A 20237-nucleotide genomic window follows, 5' to 3' on the forward strand; every position below is an offset into this window, starting at 1 on the left:
TCCATCGCCCCATATCTGTCTCCTGTCTTACTCATCTCTGTCCAGAGTTCACCGTTGCTTGACATGATATTGTTCATTCTTGCCTTGAATGCTCTCATGAGCTTTGACAGTTTTTATCAGACTGAGTCTCCCAGCGTTCCCTGCCAATTAACATGCAGTATCCTTGTTTCTTATTAGGATCTTGGCATCATATTTTATGTTCTCCTGTCTTACTCATCTCTGTCCAGAGTTCACCGTTGCTTGACATGATATTGTTCATTCTTGCCTTGAATGCTCTCATGAGCTTTGACAGTTTTTATCAGACTGAGTCTCCCAGCGTTCCCTGCCAATTAACATGCAGTATCCTTGTTTCTTATTAGGATCTTGGCATCATATTTTATGTTGGTAAAGTCTGTAGAAGCGCTGTCCAAGGGTATATTGTTTTCTGTAATTAATGGTAATAGGATGTCAGATTCTGTAAAATATTTGTAAAGGATTGTTCTAATGTAACAACATTTAAGTATTTCAGACACTTCTAAAGCCCTCTTACTCTACATAAATTTCCCATATAATTTTATTGAAATAACAAATCAAGATACAGAATTGAAAGCAAACAGTCTTTTCTACAGCTGCTAAGTATGTTACGGTTCACTGATGTACAGTAGTTAAAAATCAAGATTATGTAAAGCATGCTTGTGTTGTATCCGATTGGAGATCATGGAAGGAAGCAAAGTCTAAAAGGAAGTTCTAAGAGCTATGTATTAGATCAGTCTGGTTACTTATAAATTCCCTTACAAAGTGTAGATAATAGTGCTTTCTTTACATGAAGAGAACGTAAGCTTAGTTGTTATATGACGGATCACTATTAGATCAAATGCAGCAATTAGTTATTGGGATACGGAGCTCTGACAATGCTGCAGTTTGGTGAACTGTGACTTTTACCCTCATGGTAAGTTCAAGTCTGTCTGTTCGCAGAGGCTTTAAAATGTGAAAAGAGCTAGAACTGAACTAGTAAGGCAAGTATTTCTGTTAAGGAATGCAAATCACTTTCACATTTTCAAATGTTTTGAGAGGAAAAGACTTTATTTTCCCACGTTCTGTAAGTTCATTTAACAGTGTGTTTGTTCCTTTAAAAAACAAAACCCACACAGTAAGGTATTATCAGAAAGATAACCAAATTGTTTAGCTTGTTCATAAATATTTTCTTTGTAACTCATAGACTTTTCAGCCCTCCCCTAGGTATTGTTCTTTTATATAAACTCTCATTTTTTCTGGCAGCTCAGCTGTTTTTAACTCCTGTTAACTGTTCAGGTTTGGTCCTTTTGGTTTAAAAATTGTCCTTTGAATATACTCCTGGAATTTGTGCAAAAATAATACATCGTAACGGGATCTCTAAAGAGTAGGTGAACAGTTGTTGACATTATGAACTACTGGATGCATACAACTATGTTCAAAGCTCCTATGACAGTAATTGCTTTCTGTAGTTCTCTATTTTTGATTTTACTTTTTTGCTCTTAAAAAAACAGTTAGCAAATCAGCTGTAAATGGACTAGGATCAGAATCATCTTACCCATTATAGAATGGTGAATAGGTCATTGTTGTTTTTTTAAATAATGTGTTAGAAAACTTGTTTTGGATATTAAATGCCCATTAACCTGTCTCAAATCAATTATGAGCTTTGTTAGTACTAATAAAAAAGGAATAAGGTGTCTTGCATTTCTTGGGCTGAGTGACAAGTTTGTTCAGTCATTTAACAAGATAATACTGTACCTTGTTGTAGGAAAATTGCATAAATGCTTTCAGCATCTCAATTGATTTTTATTTTTTTTCTTAAAGCTTTAAACAAAAAATCCATATATATTTCAACAGGCTCAAATTAGCTAAAGATCCATTTTGGACTGACCTGTAAAATTAAATTACCTTTGATGTGTGAGTCAAGTCAATAGCCATTTCAACTGTGATACCACTTTCATGGAAGACAAAGGTGGAGATTTGCAAATGTTTCTCTATCTGAGAAGGTATCCTCCTTAATAGTGTAGGTGGAGGTTCATAGCCAGCATTTTCCTTATCGGTGCTGCAGTAATACTCTTTGTTTTGCAGAACCCTCTTTTTTGCTTTAGGGGGCTGGTGAGCCAGTGAGGCTCTGATCTCACGGAGGTAACTAGATAGGTTACCTTTATCTAAATTTGGTGATAAATCGGAATACTAGTTTATGATTAAACTACAAGGAAAAATATATAGTAGGGAAAAAAAAGAATTTTCTTGTTTTTAAACAAAGGAATGCTTACTGAAAAGAGTATTATACTTCAATTATTTTGGCGCACAAGTCGTTTGGCATAGAGATCTTTGATATTGGAATTTTTCAGTAGGTGCAGCTATACTGCTGTTACCAAGTAGGCATGAATTATTCTAAAGATTATTTCTGAAGAAAGATTTTTCTTTGACAGTCACAGTTTTGATTCCTCAAAGGGAAAGCATTGCGATGTTAGATGGTAGCTCAAGTTCCAGTCTAATCTTTAGCATCACAAAGTGACATAATGCGTCCTCCTCACTTCTGATAGGCAAGAGGTGCTTTATGTTGCAGGAAATACCTGCCCGCTGGTGAAAAATACAGTAAGATGTAAAAACATGCTAGCGAGTAAAGCTGCCTTTGGAAATATTTTTGGTGTTCCCCTTTTCTAAAGTTTCAGAAAGTAATCTACTGAGTTTTTAGAGCCAGAATGAGGGTTTAATTTTTGTAGTGATATACATATACAAGTAAAAAGAAACTTTACATATACCATATGATGACGATGGCTTGAGTAAAATAAATTGAAATAGGATAAAGAATACTACTGTCATTTTGTACAGCTTGATTTCTTGTGCTCTCTTCTGTCGCTATAATACGGCTTGATTTCTTGTGCTCTCTTCTGTCGCTTCCTGTGATATATGTGTATTATAACAGGATGCTCACTAGTTAGACTGAAAAGATGGTTGGAAGTCAGCAATCCTTCGACTTTCGTATGTTCAGACAAGTCAGGAAACAAAGTAAGATCATGAAAGAAAGTGTTATGTGGAACATGTCCTCTTCAGTGAGGTATTGGATGATTTGAATTGTGGTGGGTTTTTTTTATTTACCTTTTTTAAGAATTTCAGACCGGTATGTTAAATGAGACTTTTTAGAAAAATCTGAGTGCGGAAAGCACTCTTAAGGAGTATTATTACTAACCTGAGGAATGAAAGGGAAGGCAGGATCTTTATAGTTGAAGACTGTTTTTTGCCAAAATACTATCTACCTTCCAGTAACAGTGTTACATCCCAAGGAGCTAACTGGCAGAATGTAGTTGTATAATCAAGCTTAAAATCTAACTGAAAGCATATTGTCCAGGTGTCTTTCTGTCCAATAGTTGTGAAATTTCTTGGGAGAAATATGTATCAAGTCAAGGCAAAATTGAAACAGCAGCATGTGTCAGGTACAACTTTCTGTAAAAATAAGTATAGATTTACACCTGTTTGACATGGTTTATGGCACAGGATGGTGTAAGCAGAGCTGGGTGCTCTGTTCTTGTCATCTGTGAAGGTACTTTCATATTCTTCTTCTTTAAAAGAGAACAAGCTCTACACAAACTGATTTTACTTATTGGAGGAAGATGACAATGTGGATATTTTCTTCCTGTTAGTGTGAAAAGAACCAGAAATTCCCACTGACTTCATTGACCAATGCGGATTTAGAGCATACCAAAATGTGGCAGTACCTTCTGACTTGCTTTGCATAACATTTGTTTTCAGAAATTAAATCAATGCTGACCTTAATGATGCATTCTCACACCTAAAATTGGACTGAAAATGAGTTAGTCAGCATTGGCCTGAAAACAAGAAAAGCTCTGTTTGAAGTGTCACAACTGTTCTTTGAGAGCGTACAGAAAAATGGTTTTTCAACCAGCTATCCACTTTCAGCATGTATATCCAGCATTACTAGACAAATTGGCTAGTACCTTTCAGTTGTAAGAAAAGCTTGTTTTAGTGACTCACTTCCCTCGCTCCAGTTTCGATCACTACTTTTCCCCAGAGAGAAACCCAGAAAACGGTGATTACCAACTACACAAAATTTTCCCCATCCTCAAAACCATAGGAACCCTCTTCAAAGTTTTGGTGTTTTGTTTAACAGTAAAACGTTTGTCAATTTTTGACCAAGAAAAAGTAGCTGCAGAGCCTGAAATTAGTTGTCCTTTTTATCCTTTCATCTCCTTTTGTCCTCTCCATACTATTTATAAAGAAAACTGTCAGTCTAGTGTGCTGCACCTCATGGTTCATGACACCATCTTCTGCTGCCACCCTCTGATTTAGGCTTTTCTGAAAGTCCACTTTGGCTCAAAAATGTCACAAAATGAAATTAAATTGAAAAGTAGTGGAAGATTCTCCCTAGTTTGCCTCTCCCTTTCTGTGGCCTCTGAGGTAATGGCCTTTAAATTTTCCACTCTTCGCTTACTCTTTTCCACCTCTCAGTTTTCAGGAGAAGGGCTTGGCTGAGATCTCTTTATGTTGACTTGTCAATGCATAACTGATAATAAAATGAACATTTCCCACAAATGCATCTTTTTTTTTTTTTTTCTTTCCTGGCAGTTCTACTTTCTTTTTTTTTTTCCAGTAAAGCTACAACACATTGCTAATTGTTGGGCTTTTTTAAATTAGCCAGTGCTATAAATTTTAGTAGTAATGACTAAAATCTGGAGTCAATTATATAGCCAGTTTTGCATAAGGAAGAGGTAGACTATCACTCTTCAGATGTAGCTAATGTACTCAGCATTGTCACATCCTAACAAAAAAAGCTTTTGATTTTTCTACAGGAAAGCCAGATGGTTTCTATCTGTCCTTCATAGCAAATTTGACCTTTAAATTAGAAAACATCAGGGACCAGTGATTCATTGGCACACAAAGAACTCGGCAGGCATTAAAGGACAGTGTCCTAATTGACTGAGCTGTGTTTCAGATGCCCATTGATTAAAGAAGGTGCTGCAAAGATGCTGCGACTGTTTCATTTACAGGCAAGGTTATTGTGAACGTAGACGGCACAAATACCTGGCTTCCAGCAAGCAGTAGGTAACTGCCGTTTGTGAAAGTAGCCCCATTCAGTTTTGATAGTGCCTTTGGGTATACACAGGAAAAGGCTAAATTCAAACCATTCAGCAGAGTGGAGAATTTTCTTCTTACAGAGTGTAACACTGAGAGCACCCTCTGTGTTTCCAAGTCTGCAAGTATTGACTAGGACTCATCCCACTTGATAAGAAAATGAGTAGTATAAATGTTCCTTTTACATTAAACATATTAAAGTAAGATGATTCTTGTTCTACAGCTAGAAAAGCTGAAGCAGAGATACAATGTGACTTGAGGTACAGAAAGAATTTCTGAGCTAGCTTGTTCCTAAGCCTGAGCTAACTTTGCCATTTTCTTCATGTGGTTTGTAGTAAAACTCCCTGTGCTCTTTCCCCAGGAGTCAGTCAATGGATAATTGAGAGTTGAGTTCACAAGTTAGTGAAAGGGAAAGGACTTCTAATTCGATGCTTGACATGCCTTTTTAGGCAGTGGGTATCTGTCCTTTTTCACCTGACTAAAAATGCAAGTATTTGTTAAAAGGTGGAGCTAGGAAACATTTCTGAGATTTATTAATGCCAAGAGGAAATTTACTTTTGTAGGAGAAATAAACTCATTTTTCCTTGGTCGCAGTCTGTTTGTTTCAGTATTTATATTTGCTTGCTGCTCTGAGGAGGTTTATTCTTTATAAAAGTGTCACATTGACGTGGAGCTTATTTTGCCCTTTCTGTCCATTCGGGTAATGACACTGCAGCTGCACACCCAGCTTTTCTGTTTCTAGGCTGTTGATTTTGCATGCATATTAATTCATTTCAAAATTTAAAAAAAAGGAATAAACATCACAACATGAACAGAGTGTGAGAACACTCCTGTGCTCCTGTTGCTTTATATCATGCAGTCTATTTGATTAGAAGTTTTTGGCCAATATGATGAAATCTGGGCTGGAAGAGTATCATCTTTGCATACGGCAGCAGCTGAAACCATTATTTTAATGGAAGTTCAATTTAGAGATGTTCACTAACATCTTTAACTGGCTTCACTAACAGCTTTTCCGACTTCACCCTCAGCAAGTTTGCAGATGACACCAAGCTGAGTGGTGTGGTCGACACATCAGAGGGACGGGATGCCATCCAGAGGGACCTGGACAAAAGGTGGTGGCAAACTTTTTAGCAGGGCCTGTTGTGACAGGGCAAGGGGTAATGGCTTTAAACTAAAGGGGGGTAGATTGAGACTAGATATAAGGAAGACTTTTTTTATGCTGAGGGTGGTGAAACACTGGCCCAGGTTGCCCAGAGAGGTGGTGGATGCCCCATCCCTGGAAACATTCCAGGTCAGGTTGGACGGGGCTCTGAGCAACCTGATCTAGTTGAAGATGTCCCTGCCCATGGCAGGGGGGTTGGACTAGATGACCTTTGAAGGTCCCTTCCAACCCAAACTATTCTATGATTCTATAAAAAAAAAAAATAAAAACAAGCCTGCACAGATTTGTTTAGAAACTGCAGTTTGTTCAAATCAAAGCCTTGAAAACAAAAGCTATTGTCAGAATAGTCTTTCAAATAAAATTGTTCATGCAAATAGAGCATCTGAATAGTTTGTACAGTGAGCTGTTTGGACTGCAAGCAACACGGAAAGCAAGAGAGCCTTTTGCTGAAAAAGATGAAATGTGATAAGGGTTAAGCCAAGAATTTAATGCCAATTTCTGCTTCATGAACATTGAATGCTGACTGTCGGTAACAATTATAAGGCAAAATAGTAAAAATAATAATGAAACCCCCACTAAATATTGCTGTTGTCTTCTTTGGCTATCAATTGATTTTTTTCTGTGGTTTTAGTAGTAGTCAGGGTGCTTAAATCCAATGCATATTATGACCCAATGAAAAAGGACACTGAAGTTTCTCTTAAATTGAAGTAGCTGACTTTGCAATGAGCAATCCCATATTGGAGTGATAAAATTATGTAGCTAGTAGTCATAGAAAACACAAGCAGTGCTGCTTAATGTTGCTGAAAAGATAAATACTAGAGCAGCCAGCGGTCTTCAGAATGGCTGACTTGCAAATAGTCTGAAAAGTAAATAGGATTGAGAAAGGGTTCTCATATGTACATGTGATCTGCTAGCTCAAAATGATTACTGCCTTCTTCAGTAATTATGAGAAACACAGCTAGAAATGTTCATGAAGTATGGATTTGGATACTGCCCTGAAATTTATAAAAGTGTCCTAAGAATTTCTAAAAAGCCTATCTTAACCTTGAGCCTTAACTACCTAATCCATTTTAGGTAATGTTTTAGCAGTGAGAAGATGCTTGCTACTAAAAAAGAAAAATTCCTGAGCTTAATACAAGGGTAACTATGGCCTATACTGTACAGCAGGTTAAACTTGAGGACAAAAAAAAAGAATAAAAAATCCATACAAATCCACTCTTTGTTGAGAGGAAAAGGGCAATCTTGTGGTTAAGGAGCAAAAAGCGTAAGTGAAAATCTTGGAACTTCGCAATGAAGTGCACTTACCTGCATTAGCACTATTCCCAACTGGGTTTGTGTATGAGCTCTCAATCCTAAGCCTGTCGCGCTACCAAGAATACAAAATACCAAAAGGGAGAAGGGTAAACCTGGAGATTCATTCAACTGAATGAAGACACAGGCCTGCCATTATCTCAGACCTTTAACTGCAATTTTTAATATGATGATTAGGGTTTTCTTGAGTATCTCCTCTCCTCTTTATTGCCATCTTGGTTTGTATATTGTATGCAGCTCTGTGGGCCTGACTGGAAGTTTTCCATGAAATCAGCTTCATACAACCAGTTTGATACCATTTTGAAACGATGGTCTTTTTAGTGCTCCTTGAAGACACTTCAAGCAAAAATGAAGTGTGAGTTTACCAGCGATTAACACTGCCCATTATTCTTGTAGATGTTATGCTCTTTCCCTCTCAGTTAACTTTACAATTTCCCTTTTTCTAGTGAAATGTCACATCAGATGTAAATATGCATCAAGTTTTGAAATTTCGTATCTTTAAAACAGTTTTTTTGGTGGGTTTTTTTTTTGGGGGTGGGGTTGTTTTGTTTTTTTTTTGTAGGAAATATCAGTGTTTTCCATGAAATAGTTTAATTTCTACTGCAGTCTTATCTCTCATGATGTTCTACTTCCCCATAGCAACATTTGTGGTATGGGACTTCTTTTACTTACCCCAGAATTTAAGATGTGGGATTCTAGTTAGTGTTTGCTCTGATCAGGCTGTGTCATTATAGGATCCTGGGGTTTTTTTACACTAGATGGGTGAAGTGACCACTTGATTTTGGGTTGAGGCGTTTTGTTTGGTTTTGGCAGGTGGAGGAAGAGGGAAGTTAATTCTAATTTTGACTGGAGTCTCACAGGGTGTTTGTGTTTTGGGGTTTTGGGGGGGGTTGATGGTTTTGTTTGGTTGGTTTTTTTCAGCAAAAGTGTAGTCAAAACTGATGTCTGGTTTTGTTATTCCACCCCCCACCCTACCCTATCTTAGCACCTTAAACCTTATGTTTAAACTATTTTAGAAAGCATGGTAATGTATCTGCAAACTGTGACCTGATTATAAATAAAATGCGTAAATGTAGCTTTAGACCATATTAAAAATACATGCTGTATAAGTTCATCTTTACATTAAAAGAAGATGATCTTTTAGTTAATGCTTTAATCTGCAATCTCCTCAGATACTGAGAAATTCACTGCATGGGGCAGCAGTAATGGAATGTGCGAAGACCTTTGATATATATCAGTTGCAGGAAAACAAACAAACAAAAAAACACCACCAAAAAACCACTATATGTTATTGTATTGTTGTGGCACACTGCTGGAAGGTGAGGGAGCTACTAGGTACCACTTCCTCCTCTTGTATGCTTTTCTCTTGAGTTTGTTTCAACTGTAGTTGATAAACCTGTAATTTTAGATGGGATAATCGTGGTTCAAAGTAGTATGTCTTGATGGTTTTACTGTAAAATACATTTTTTTTTCCTGTCTTGGCTTGTTACCTTGCTAAGTTTCCATCCTCTGTGTGATTCTGCAGCAAGTGATGACCAGCTTTTTTTCTATTCTCATCACCAGTTCAGCTCCAAGTAATTTATACTTAAATGTTTCTTCCCTCACCCCCACCCCCCCATATTTTCTTCTGAACTGTCCCTCGTGGTTTCTCTTTATGGCCTCTTCCCCTTTTGATTTTGATTTTTATTTTTCTTTGAAAGCTAAGCTGTATCATAACTGACAGTAGCTTTCTTACAGGACACTTCAAATTTAACTGAAGTATAATAAAATTTCTAGTCATGCAGATTCATATAACTATGTATTCCTGTTCTTTTATGCTTTATTACTAAACTATCCTCTGTGCAGGGAGATAGGAGGTGGACAACTTGAAACCTTAAAGTTGAATGGCAGTATCTTCATGGACTCTCTAGTTCTTTATCCAACCTTTTCATCCTTAAACATTCAAATGCTGCTGTTGAGACCTGATGGTTAAAATCCATGTGTGTATACGGTGTGGGGTTTAAAATTTTCCTTTCTGGAAACAAAGCAGAAGTTTAACCAGATTCATCAAGTTTATTTCTTTTCTCTTTGACAAATACTAATGACTAAACTAACAAGATGCACTTAATTTAAATGCCAAAGTGAGAACTCTGAGTGAATAATTCAGGTGGGACGTTTTTGATGCCTTCGTGGTTGCCATTCTTCCCAAGTGTGTAGAATTTTGTGGTTGCCATTCTTCCCAAGTGTGTAGAATGAGCGTGTTCATCACTTTTTTTTTTTTTTTTACACCATGCAGAAATCTCTTCCTAATTGCATCTCCTCTGCGAGAAACCATTGGCTTTCAGAATACATGATTTACTTTGGAACTCAGAGATTTCAAATAAGAATTACTGTTGGTTTTGTTACAAGAACCATAAGTCAATGTATATTAATCTTCTTGCTGCTGTTGCAGCTCAAGAGGTAATTTGTCATCTTGCCGTGTTCCTTCTCGGCTAGGTTGCAGCAGTCAATTTTAATTGCAGTGCTGAAAATCTTTCATGCAAAGATCTAGTATTCGGCAGCATTTGATCCTGCTGTTAATTGCAAACTGATTTTAAGGTCTAACTGTGGGTAAATTTCTTTCCACATATATCAGCGTGCCAGTCTGTTCCTGGGGAAGGTGGGAAGTGGGTTTAAATAGCCATTAATTCCATAGAATGAAGCTTCATCTTAACATCACTAACTGCAAGACTTTCAGTCTAGTAGTTCAGAACAGAGAAGTTCTTCTATGAACAAATTAGAAGATCGCTGAAGTGTTTGATTACTAGAGTTGTGTAAAAGAGCGCTACAGTGATACTTTTTTTTTTTAAACTGCAGTTAGCAATTTTGCTGAATACTCATTAACATCACCTTTTCTACGAGCGTGAAAATAGATCTCATAGAAGTCTGTGCTCTAATTTGGGGAGGTATTTAAGCCTGTGCATAATGGCAAGCATGTGAAGAGTCCATTAAATTCAGTTGGATTCTACTGTGTGCTTCATTGGCTGTCAAACTCCTAATATGTCTGTGGGAGATAATAAACTTCCTTCTCATCATCTTTGTTATGAAGATAAAAGTTCTGTAATATTAGCCTGAAATATCTTCTAAATCTCTCCCTGGTACTTGCTTCCTTGAGAGTTTGAACTTTTTTGGCTTAATCTATTCTTTCATATCGATCAAACTTCTTTTTGAGGGGAAGTTGAGGAAAAACTCAATTTATGCTTACTTCAAACTTATCAGCAACAGAGTTATAACAGTATTTTGAGTGAAGCAGCGTTATCTTTCCATATTTGGCAGGCTAACTTATGCTTTTTATTGTAGCGCTGAAGGGCACTATTCTGGAATACATTGCCTTTGAAAAGAATGCAGAGTAAAACCAAGCAAATCTTGGAGTATTTTGCTGTTATAGAGGGTGGTTGCATATGCGGTATCCTTGGTGCATAGAAAGAATACAAAATGGGAAGAGAAGGTAGTATCATCTCACAAATACGACCTTATTAAGAATATTGTTGAAATAATTTGGCTTGCGTTTTTGTCAATGCTTAAAAAAAGTGAATGTATGGAAAATGTTCAGGAAAGACTTGATTCTGTCTTACAGTCAGTCTCCTTCGTCATATCCAGGAGAAGGTTAAGAAGCAACTGAAATCATTTGATATTTGCCTACATGAGAGAGATTTCTGATGGACAGTTCTTTAATGTAAAAAGTTTTCATGAGCTCAACTGTTTGAGATCAGAATTGGAAAAATTCAGATAGGAAATAAGTCACAATTGTTAAATAGGGCAATTAATCACTGAAACAATTTACCTAGAATGTGAAGCATTCTGTTTCAGCATAAAGACTCCATAAAAGAGATTCTCACAGATAAACTAGAAGTTACATACTTGATGCAAAAATTGTTTGATACAATTTTACCTAGCTCATTATGCAAGAGACTGAAGTAAATGAATATGATGGTCTCCACAAGAGCTCGCATCATTTGAAATTTATCCTTATGAGAATAAAGTGCATGATGAGATGGCAGCAATTAATTTTCTGTAAGTAATGTGAATTTGCTGGACAATTTTCATATTGTGATCAGCACTACTTTGCAAGGTGATTAGTAGTTTTAAAATTTGGGGGTAGGATTGACTAGAGAATGCTGGGATCTTAGACTCCTTAATTCTGAGAGATCGTGGACTCGCTGGAAGGTCTTAAACAGTACAAATGGTTTTCCAAATTGAGCACCCAAAGTTAGCATTGTTATCCAAAAAATGTAGTGATTTTTTTTTTAAGAAAGAACCTGAACACTTGCCATTCCTATATGCAGACCTTGCTGCACAGCCAGCACTTCAGAAAACTTAGAAAGTGAAGTTTTGATATCTGTAGCAATTCCTCAGATCCATGCATCAGATTATTTGCACTCATCCAAAATGCTTATTTATGCGTCTGCCTCTCTTAAATGTTGTGAGGGATAAGGCATGTCTGTGGTAACAGTGCTTGTGAAATGTTGCCATCTGGAGTAGTCCTGAACAATTGCCGTGGAATTAGTTGGAATTCACAGAAAGGCATCCACTCCACCTTTGTAAATATTCACGGGTCAAGGCTTTGCCAAGGCTGAAATAGAAAAGTATAGATGTTGTTGCTGTATTCTTAATTATAGTGCTTTCAGCTTTAAATTCATATACAAATTGCAAGTATTAAGTAAAATGCGTTATTGGTACAATAGTTAAAATACGTTGCTGTCAAAGAAAAAACAATGTAGGGGGTAGCAGTGTCTCCAACCAACTGTACATGGATGGTGGATATAATCAAAGTTAATGAAATTCTCACCTGCCGTATAAAGGTCAGTTTTGACAGGGTTGATTTGCTTGCCCCTTCCTGTATTTCTGTATTCTTTACTTAATAGCCTTACAGTTTCTGAAAGACAATTTTATCTGAAAACAAGCTTAGAGTAAGGAATTGTTTACATACTTTCAAAAATGGTTAGGATAATCCAGACTCGTCCAACTTTGTATTTAATATTCAAAGTTGTGTGTTCTTTCTCAAGTGGTATTTCATTCTTGTTTAGTGAATGTTGATTATTTTCTCTTTTTCTCATAGCATTTTAGTTCTGTTTAAACTCTTACGTCCAGATACTTCTTTTGACTTTCTGGCCTCGAGCTTTGAAATTACTAGTTGGGGGGATGAGGTGTAGGGGGCTGTTTCTAGATTATTTAAATACTCGTTTTTATGAAACAGTTAAAAACAGGCATTTTACATAACATCGTAAATTTCCAATTAATTGCTGTAACTTAGAAGTAAAAGAGAGATTCGCTACTAAACTTCCATAACTGAAGTCATTATGTCCGCTACTGTATAGTTCAGATAGAATAATGTATGTTTTAACTGTTGAATTGAATTAATTTTTGTCATCTCTGCTCCCATTCCAGGTGCAGGACAAGTTTCGTTTGGACCTGTCTGATGAAGAAGCTGTCCATTATATGCAGAGTCTAATTGATGAAAGTGTCCATGCCCTCTTTGCAGCTGTGGTGGAGCAGATACACAAGTTTGCACAGGTGAGATATCTTCTCTGTCCGTGGTCTCTGTGAAAGCTGAGTAAGGTGAGAGGTTGCGAGTGGTAAGTTCAAGACTTAACTTCATTGTTTATGATGTTTTTAATTCATTTTCCAACAAGTTAAAAGTGTGTTCTTGCTGCCAGGACTGGAGAGCAAGCTCTTAGTGGTCCTAGAAAATTCTTTAAAGCACCTTAGCAAACACACTACGTGGGATGTAACTGGTTGTATTGCCAAGGGTAAGAACTGCAAATTGGAAAGCTGGAGTTCTGAGGGAAGGATCCAGAACTTCCTTAGCTTTCATTCCCAAAGTAAATGAGTGAGGATAAACTTCCTTTCTTTCCTACCTTTGCTAGACTTCCTGAACTGTGCATTCCATGTAATTATTTTGATCATTAACAGACACAGCAGCTTGCACAGCAGGGGCCAGGAACTCTGCTCATAACAGCATCCACATCCTCTGCAGTGTTGACAGTGTACCACAGAATGTGGTCCCCAGCGGCTACGTGAGCAGCTATCCCCTATGTCAGAGGCCTCAACACAGATGGGAGTTCCCGAGGGAGAATGCAGTCTTTGAGATCTGGGGATGTAGGGGGTGGCTGAGACCTCTTGCTGGGGCAGTGGGAATTGGGCTCCTTGCTTGCAGGAGGTGTGCAGCGGTGGCACGTCTCCATCACCAAGTAAAGGAGCTGAGGGAGGAGGTCAGCAAACTGCACAGTATCAGGGCTGACAAGAAAGAGGTTGACCAGATCTTCCCCAGACCTTGGAGGCAGAAGAGCCTGAACCTCCAGCTGCATTGAAGGAGGAGCAAGAATACGTTGTGCTCATCGAGTTAGGAAATAGAGACTCCCAGGATGGTGACGGCTGGAACCTTGAGACTTCTGGTATTAGGAGGGAAGGCTTCTGCTCTACCTACAGATCTGCACCTGCAGAATGGATTCAAGGTGATGGGCAGTAGTCAGCATGGATTTACAAAAGGGAAATCATGCCTGCCCAGCCTGATAGCCACCTAAGATAAAATGGCTAGCTCAGTGGACTGGGTGAGAGCTGTAGCTATTCTCTATCTTGACTTTCGCAAGGCTTTGACACTGTCTTCCATAATATCCTCATAAACAAAGCAGAGCAATATAGACTAGAGAAATGGACACTGACATGGCTTGGAAACTGGCTGGTGTGCTGGGATTAGAAGGTTGTGACTGGTGGCACAAACTCCATCTGGAGGCCAGTCACTAGTGGGGTACTCCAAGGGTTGATACTGATGCCAAAATTGTTTAATGTCTTCATTAATGGCCTGGATGATAGGATGAAGTGCACCCTCAGCAAGTTTGCAGACAATGCAAAACTGGGAGGAGTAGTTGATACACCAGAAGTGTGTGCTGCCATTCACAGGGACCTTGACAGACTGGAGAAATGACCGCACAGGAACCTCATGAAGTTCCCTAAAGGGAAATGCCAAGTACTGCACCTGGTGTGGACTAACCCCCTGCACAAGCACAGGCAAGGGGAGCGGGTGATGAGGTGGGAAGCAGCTTTTCAGAGAAAGCCCTGAAGGTTCTGGTGGACAAGTTGCACATGATGTAGCAATGCGATCTTGTGGCAAAGAAGGGCCACCAGCTTCCTTGACCACATTAGGCAGTGTTGGTGGCAGGTGGAGGGAGGTGATCCTTCCCCTCTACCCAGTGCTATGTGAGATGCATCTGGAGCGTCGTGCCCCTTTTGGGCTCCCCAGTACAGGAGAGACATGGACATGCTGGAGCAAGTCCAGCAAAGGGCCATGGAGATGATCAAGTGCTTGGAGCATCTGTCATACAAGAAGAGGGTGAGAGAGCTGGGACTGTTCAGCCTGGAGAAGGCTCAGGGGGATCTTATCAATGTGTATAAATACCTGATGGAAGGGAGTAAAGAAGGTGGAGTCAGACTCTTTCAATGGTGCCCAGTGACAAGACAAGAGACAATGGGCACAGACTGAAAGACAGGAAACTTCATCTAAACGTAAAGAACTTTTTTTACTGTGAGGGTAATAAAACACTGGGACGGGTTTCCCAGAGAGGTAGCGGAGTCTCCATCTGTGGAGATACTTAAAATCCAAGAGCACAATGTTCTGGGCAACCTGTTGTGTTTGATCCTGCTTGAGCAGGGGGGGGTGGACTAAGTGATCTCCAGAGGTCCCATCCACCCTCACGCATTATCTGATTCTTGCTAATGGTGTGGGGTGGCAATAGATTATTGTCTCCACTATTTTTATTATTAAAATTTACCCTTGGTCTAGTATGGAGAATGAAATGTTTAACCACACATATGTGTGCTGTCCTGCTACAAGCCACAGTAAGACAATAAAATGTTTAATTCTCATGTTGAATAAAACTGTATTCACAAAGGCATTTTTTCTGTGAAATTACAGTGTTTTTTCCTTAAAGCCATCTGACACATTTAGTTTGTGTTTATCAGGGATTTAAGATATTACACTGTTTGCCTTAAGTATTAGACTCATGACAAGAAACGGAATTGAGAGGAAAAATGAAACAGATCTGAAACGCCAGTCATTATGCCATTTTTTTTTAATTGATTCTTTCTTCAAAAGACTGATCAAATTCTGCTAGAAACTGAGAACTATTTTTATGGCTATCCATTTTGCTAAAGGTCTTCCAACTAATCTGTTGTTTCCTGCAAACTTAATTTTTATTTTGAATAAATGCACTGTAGTGCAGGGTAAGAAGCAAAAATGTCATTTTCATCTGCATATATATTTAATAAAGGTGATCTCTTACGTGATGTGAAAAAAAGGACTGTAATTATATGAAAATGTTGCAAAATTTGTTGTCATTCATTATGGACTACTTTGATCATAGGATGGAGGATGGTAATTTCATAAGACAAAGTGAAAAATGCCTAACATCTAGGTTAAAAAAAAATAAAAATTAAAAAGCCATTACAAAGATTCAAGAAGACCTTTCTTCTAATCACATACTGACAGTCACTTTTTTAAGACTTGTCTTTTTACTTCATTGGTTTTAGGTGACTGCCAGACTCTCCCAGATAATAGTTATTGCATTTGTGAAGCTGTATTAGTAAGTCAGAGTTTACAGGTTTGATTTAGGTGACCTTTTCTTTTTCCATTCAGATTTGTTCTTGCTTGACCTTTCTTCAGCACTTACAACTGCTTTTAAAATCACAGGACAGATTTGTTCAGAATATTTAAAAGTACCCAAGAATTTGAACCCCAGGCTTCTAGCTCCCAGGAATGGTGTTCTAAGCAACAGGCTGATACATACAACAGCAGGCACCGATTGCATCTTCCATTCGTATTTTGGGAGTTAAAAAGCAAGCCCACAGTGTGTATTGCACTTTGGATACCAAATAAGCAGATGTGACAGCCACCAATGCAGGCCTGATCCAGTTGTCTCATTTAGGAGTTGTTACTTCTCCAGCTGGCTGAGGCTGGCTTCCAGCATGGAGACTTTTGGGCTGATTTTCCTGCGGCCCTGAACGCTCCTCATGCGCTGCTGCAGAGTTTGCTACCTATGTGCTCTTAGCTTTCCTTTCTACTTTTGGGATCGGGTGCCTAAAATGAAAACAATCGTGTGTTGCTTTGTGAGTGCTTAAGGCATCTCTTGGCTCCATGTGATGTAGGATTCTTCTGCTAGTTTTGGAGTTGAGATTATTGCCTTCATTCATGTTCTGTAAATAATTACACTTGCAGGCTTCCCCCTGCAAAAATACTGGATGCTTATAAGTGTGAGTAGGATACAAAAAGAACAGTCACAAATTAATTAGCAGTTTACAAGTCTTAAGAATCTAAGCGCTCTATATTTTCTTCTTAACTTACAAAAAAAAATCCATCAAAATAAAATGTAATTAATGTCTATTCTCTTTATATTACAAGTGAGATAGGATACTTTTTAGTTCTATTTAGTACTTCATTAGTCAAAATCATTATCTTTCCTTTTTGTCTGAGGCGGTCTTAAGAATTTGCTGCTGGAGTCTTCACAGAGTCTGTAAATCGTTGAACAAATGAACAATTAATGCATCATTGAATTTGCTGTAAAGGGGTCATCTTACACAATGGCCAGTTGAAGCTTTCAATTTGTTCATGTATAATGCTGCATTGAATTTCCAATGGCCTTGCTCTTAATAGTAAAATAAGTTGTCTAAAAAAAACCAAAACCACCACCACCACACAGGTATTATGACACATGCTTAAACAGCAGATTTTGGCCTAATGCCACACAATTTTTCATTTGAAATGCCCTTCAGCATGTTTTCTTGTTTATCGATAGATATTTATTCTCTTACTGCCTCCAAAATAGGCCTACGAGGAATCTCTGCTGTCTACTGCAGCAGTTAAGAGCTTTTTAATAAGGCTGGTTATTATAGTAACTGTTGTGTATTAGCATTCTATATGTCACTCTGTAGTAAGTAAAGCTCTTGGATAAAGCAATCTAGATATTTTGGCATCAGCTTGGTATTGTTCTTTTGTAACAATATTGTAAATTGAGTTCAGTTCAAAGCTGTGTTATGAAGCCTTTAGTTTAGTTTCTAATGCATCTCTAATCTTATCAGATATTTTACAGACCTTTTTATGTAGTACTTGTCTCCTTCTTAATGGTTATCAAAAAACTGTTGTCTCAAAAGTAAATAAATTTAACATTTAGAATAAGTTAATGGTGTTGTACAATAGTGCTCAAGAGGAGAAAAAGTGCATACTAATTTTAGTTGATAGTAATGAAGACTGGATAGCCATTTCTCCCCGGAGAGTCATTTTCATTTTAGCAGCATTATTTATTTCTGCAGAGGAAGGAAACAATCTCCAGTTGAAGTGACTAATTTCACATTTTATTTCCCTTGTAAATTTACAAGTCAAGTCAGTTGCATTCAGGGCTCATGTTAAGCAGTGATTATAAAAGTGAAAGCTTGGTGGATGAGGGGTGTCCCACCCAAAATGTAGCTGTACAATTTAGGGTTGTACTAATGGTTGGCTGCTCTCTGTTTAGGAACAAACTCAAATTAATCTGTAAATGTTAAGTGGCTTTAGGATATTTCCAAGCTGTGGTCCCAGCGCTGCTGTATCCCAGAATGCAGCTGTAGTTCCTTCCCTTAGGACAGGGTTTCTGTTTTCCTCCCATTGGATGCCAAAATAAAATAGGGAACATCTACCAGCAGGATTGTGTAGATTGGCTGAAACCATTTGTCAAGGGGCAGATAGAGTTGGCTTCCATGCTGTTTGTTCTCCTGAAGGGTTGTGAAAATCGCCTGCCTTTAGGCATTTCACCATGGTTTTAAACACAGAGTTCAATTTACACATAACTTTTGTTCTTTGAGAGTAAACCAAGTTGAATAAATGCTGTGCTATGTGTTTTTTGTTTTCTTTTAGTATTGGAGAAAATAAGCCTTTTGCCTACCTGTGGTGGAAACAAGTAAATGCTGAAGAAAGAGACTTTCTCAAGCCCTTGTGGACTTCACCAAACAGTTTTGGAAGGCAAAAGCTGCAGGTTTGGTAGCATGGAGAATTTAGAGCTCAGGAGCTTTTTGAGTCTCCGTTCACTGAAGGTTTAAAAACAACCATTTTTAAAAGGAAAATGGTTGTTTATACCATCCTTGGGGCTCAGATACTACGGCATTTCTTTCCAGTGAAAACATTTGAGCCTCAAAGGTTGAAGTAAGCAACTTCCTCTCAAGCCAAAGATAACTGGAAGAGGCTGGATTTGAGGGTAAATTCTTGTACCTGTTAATATATTTTCTTATTTAAAAACAGAAATCATTGCTGTACTGAACATGAGTATGTACAAAGTTACAATAGTGAGGCTACAGTTCCTCGGTGCAGAAAAAACACAAAACTGTGGCAATCTCCTCTCTTCTCTTCCCACCAACTTTGTTCCTTGAGTAAGTTTTAAATGTAATTCATATGATCCTTTATTTCCCACCTTGGGCAATGTTATCATTTAGAAAGGACAATCATTTCTTCCCTGCTTACAAAAATGTTTTTAACTGTTGATAAGTTAGCCAGCTGTAGGCAGCCAATTAAATCGTCACTAAAAGGCTCAGCAACCGGAATGCACAGTGAGTGGTTCAGTATTTCACACTTTAACTCTGAATGTTTTCTGTACAGTGATCATATATTCTTGACTCTAATAAACTCTTTGTTGTTGCAGTCTTGAGGTGTTCTGTTTTGTCTTTTTAATCTTACCTGCTGAGACATGGCATACTAGAGGATTATGTTCATAACTCTTGGCTTTTTGCAAGGATTTTCACTCCTCAGTTCACTTGATGCAGGAGTAAGGCCACTCATAAAATGACTTTTGTGCCACATGTTGAGTTCATAATGAATCTGTTTTGAATGATCAACAACGTAATTAGCTCTTCATAAATGTGTGGATCTCTTCAAAGGGTGCTCTTATACTACTGTATTTTTTTAATAATAATTTAAGTCAGGAAGAAATCCCTCCCAATTACAAAGATCAGAAGGACTGATTTGAATCTGACTGATACTTGTGAGTCAGTCTTGCTTTGTGCTTCTTTTGCTAGCAAACACCAGAAGTGCTTTGATGGAGGAAAATCCATGAGGGCTGTGATGGGCCCTTAGTTATTTCAGCATATTACCTAAATTTGCTAGTTAAGCACAACATTGGTTCAGCCCCTCTTTTTCCACGTATGTGTGACTTAGAGGAACTGTATTGCCCTAGTTACTTAGTGCTTGTGTTTGCTGGCAAAACACAATGCCACAGAGGAGCCACAATAGTACTTCTTATCTTTAGTTGACTCTTCTTTGGAGAAGTAGTAATTGTCATTTTCTTGTGGGTTTTTTTTGGTCTTGCTTCATCTGGCAAAAATACATATTTCTCTACTGCCTCCATTTCCCGTGAACTCATTCTCCATACAGTACTTTGTGGTATCTTACAAGGGTATTTTTGAGAGCATGGAATTTTCAGACATTCAAAGAAAATTCTACAAAAAAATTGTCTTTTTTAATTTGTTTTGAAGGGGCATCCTATGTACTCACAAAACTTGTTAATTTGTATGATGTAGCCACACTTCATTTGGCTGAGTTCTTGACTCCTGATCCCCAGCCCTTTCCACTGTATATATTCTAGGACTTTCCCTCCAGATCTTTGAAGAAAACTCTTCTTTTGAAGAAAACTTCCTCTTCCCC

At 38.0% G+C, this 20237-nt stretch overlaps 1 protein-coding gene across 1 annotated transcript in view; it reads left to right on the forward strand.

The window, feature by feature from the left end:
• The window catches only part of PIK3C3 (phosphatidylinositol 3-kinase catalytic subunit type 3), an 86509-nt gene extending 67271 nt beyond the window's left edge, over positions 1 to 19238 (forward strand). The window contains exons 23-24 of the mRNA XM_019472566.1: positions 12968 to 13093; positions 18462 to 19238. Of these exons, the coding sequence (XP_019328111.1) occupies positions 12968 to 13093; positions 18462 to 18476 (141 nt within the window). The 3' untranslated portion in view covers positions 18477 to 19238. The remainder of the gene's footprint in view (positions 1 to 12967; positions 13094 to 18461) is intronic.
• The last annotated feature ends 999 nt before the right edge of the window (positions 19239 to 20237 follow it).

The sequence above is a fragment of the Aptenodytes forsteri genome, unplaced genomic scaffold (genome assembly GCF_000699145.1).
Source record: "Aptenodytes forsteri isolate BGI_AS27 unplaced genomic scaffold, ASM69914v1 Scaffold36, whole genome shotgun sequence".
NCBI lineage: Eukaryota > Metazoa > Chordata > Aves > Sphenisciformes > Spheniscidae > Aptenodytes > Aptenodytes forsteri.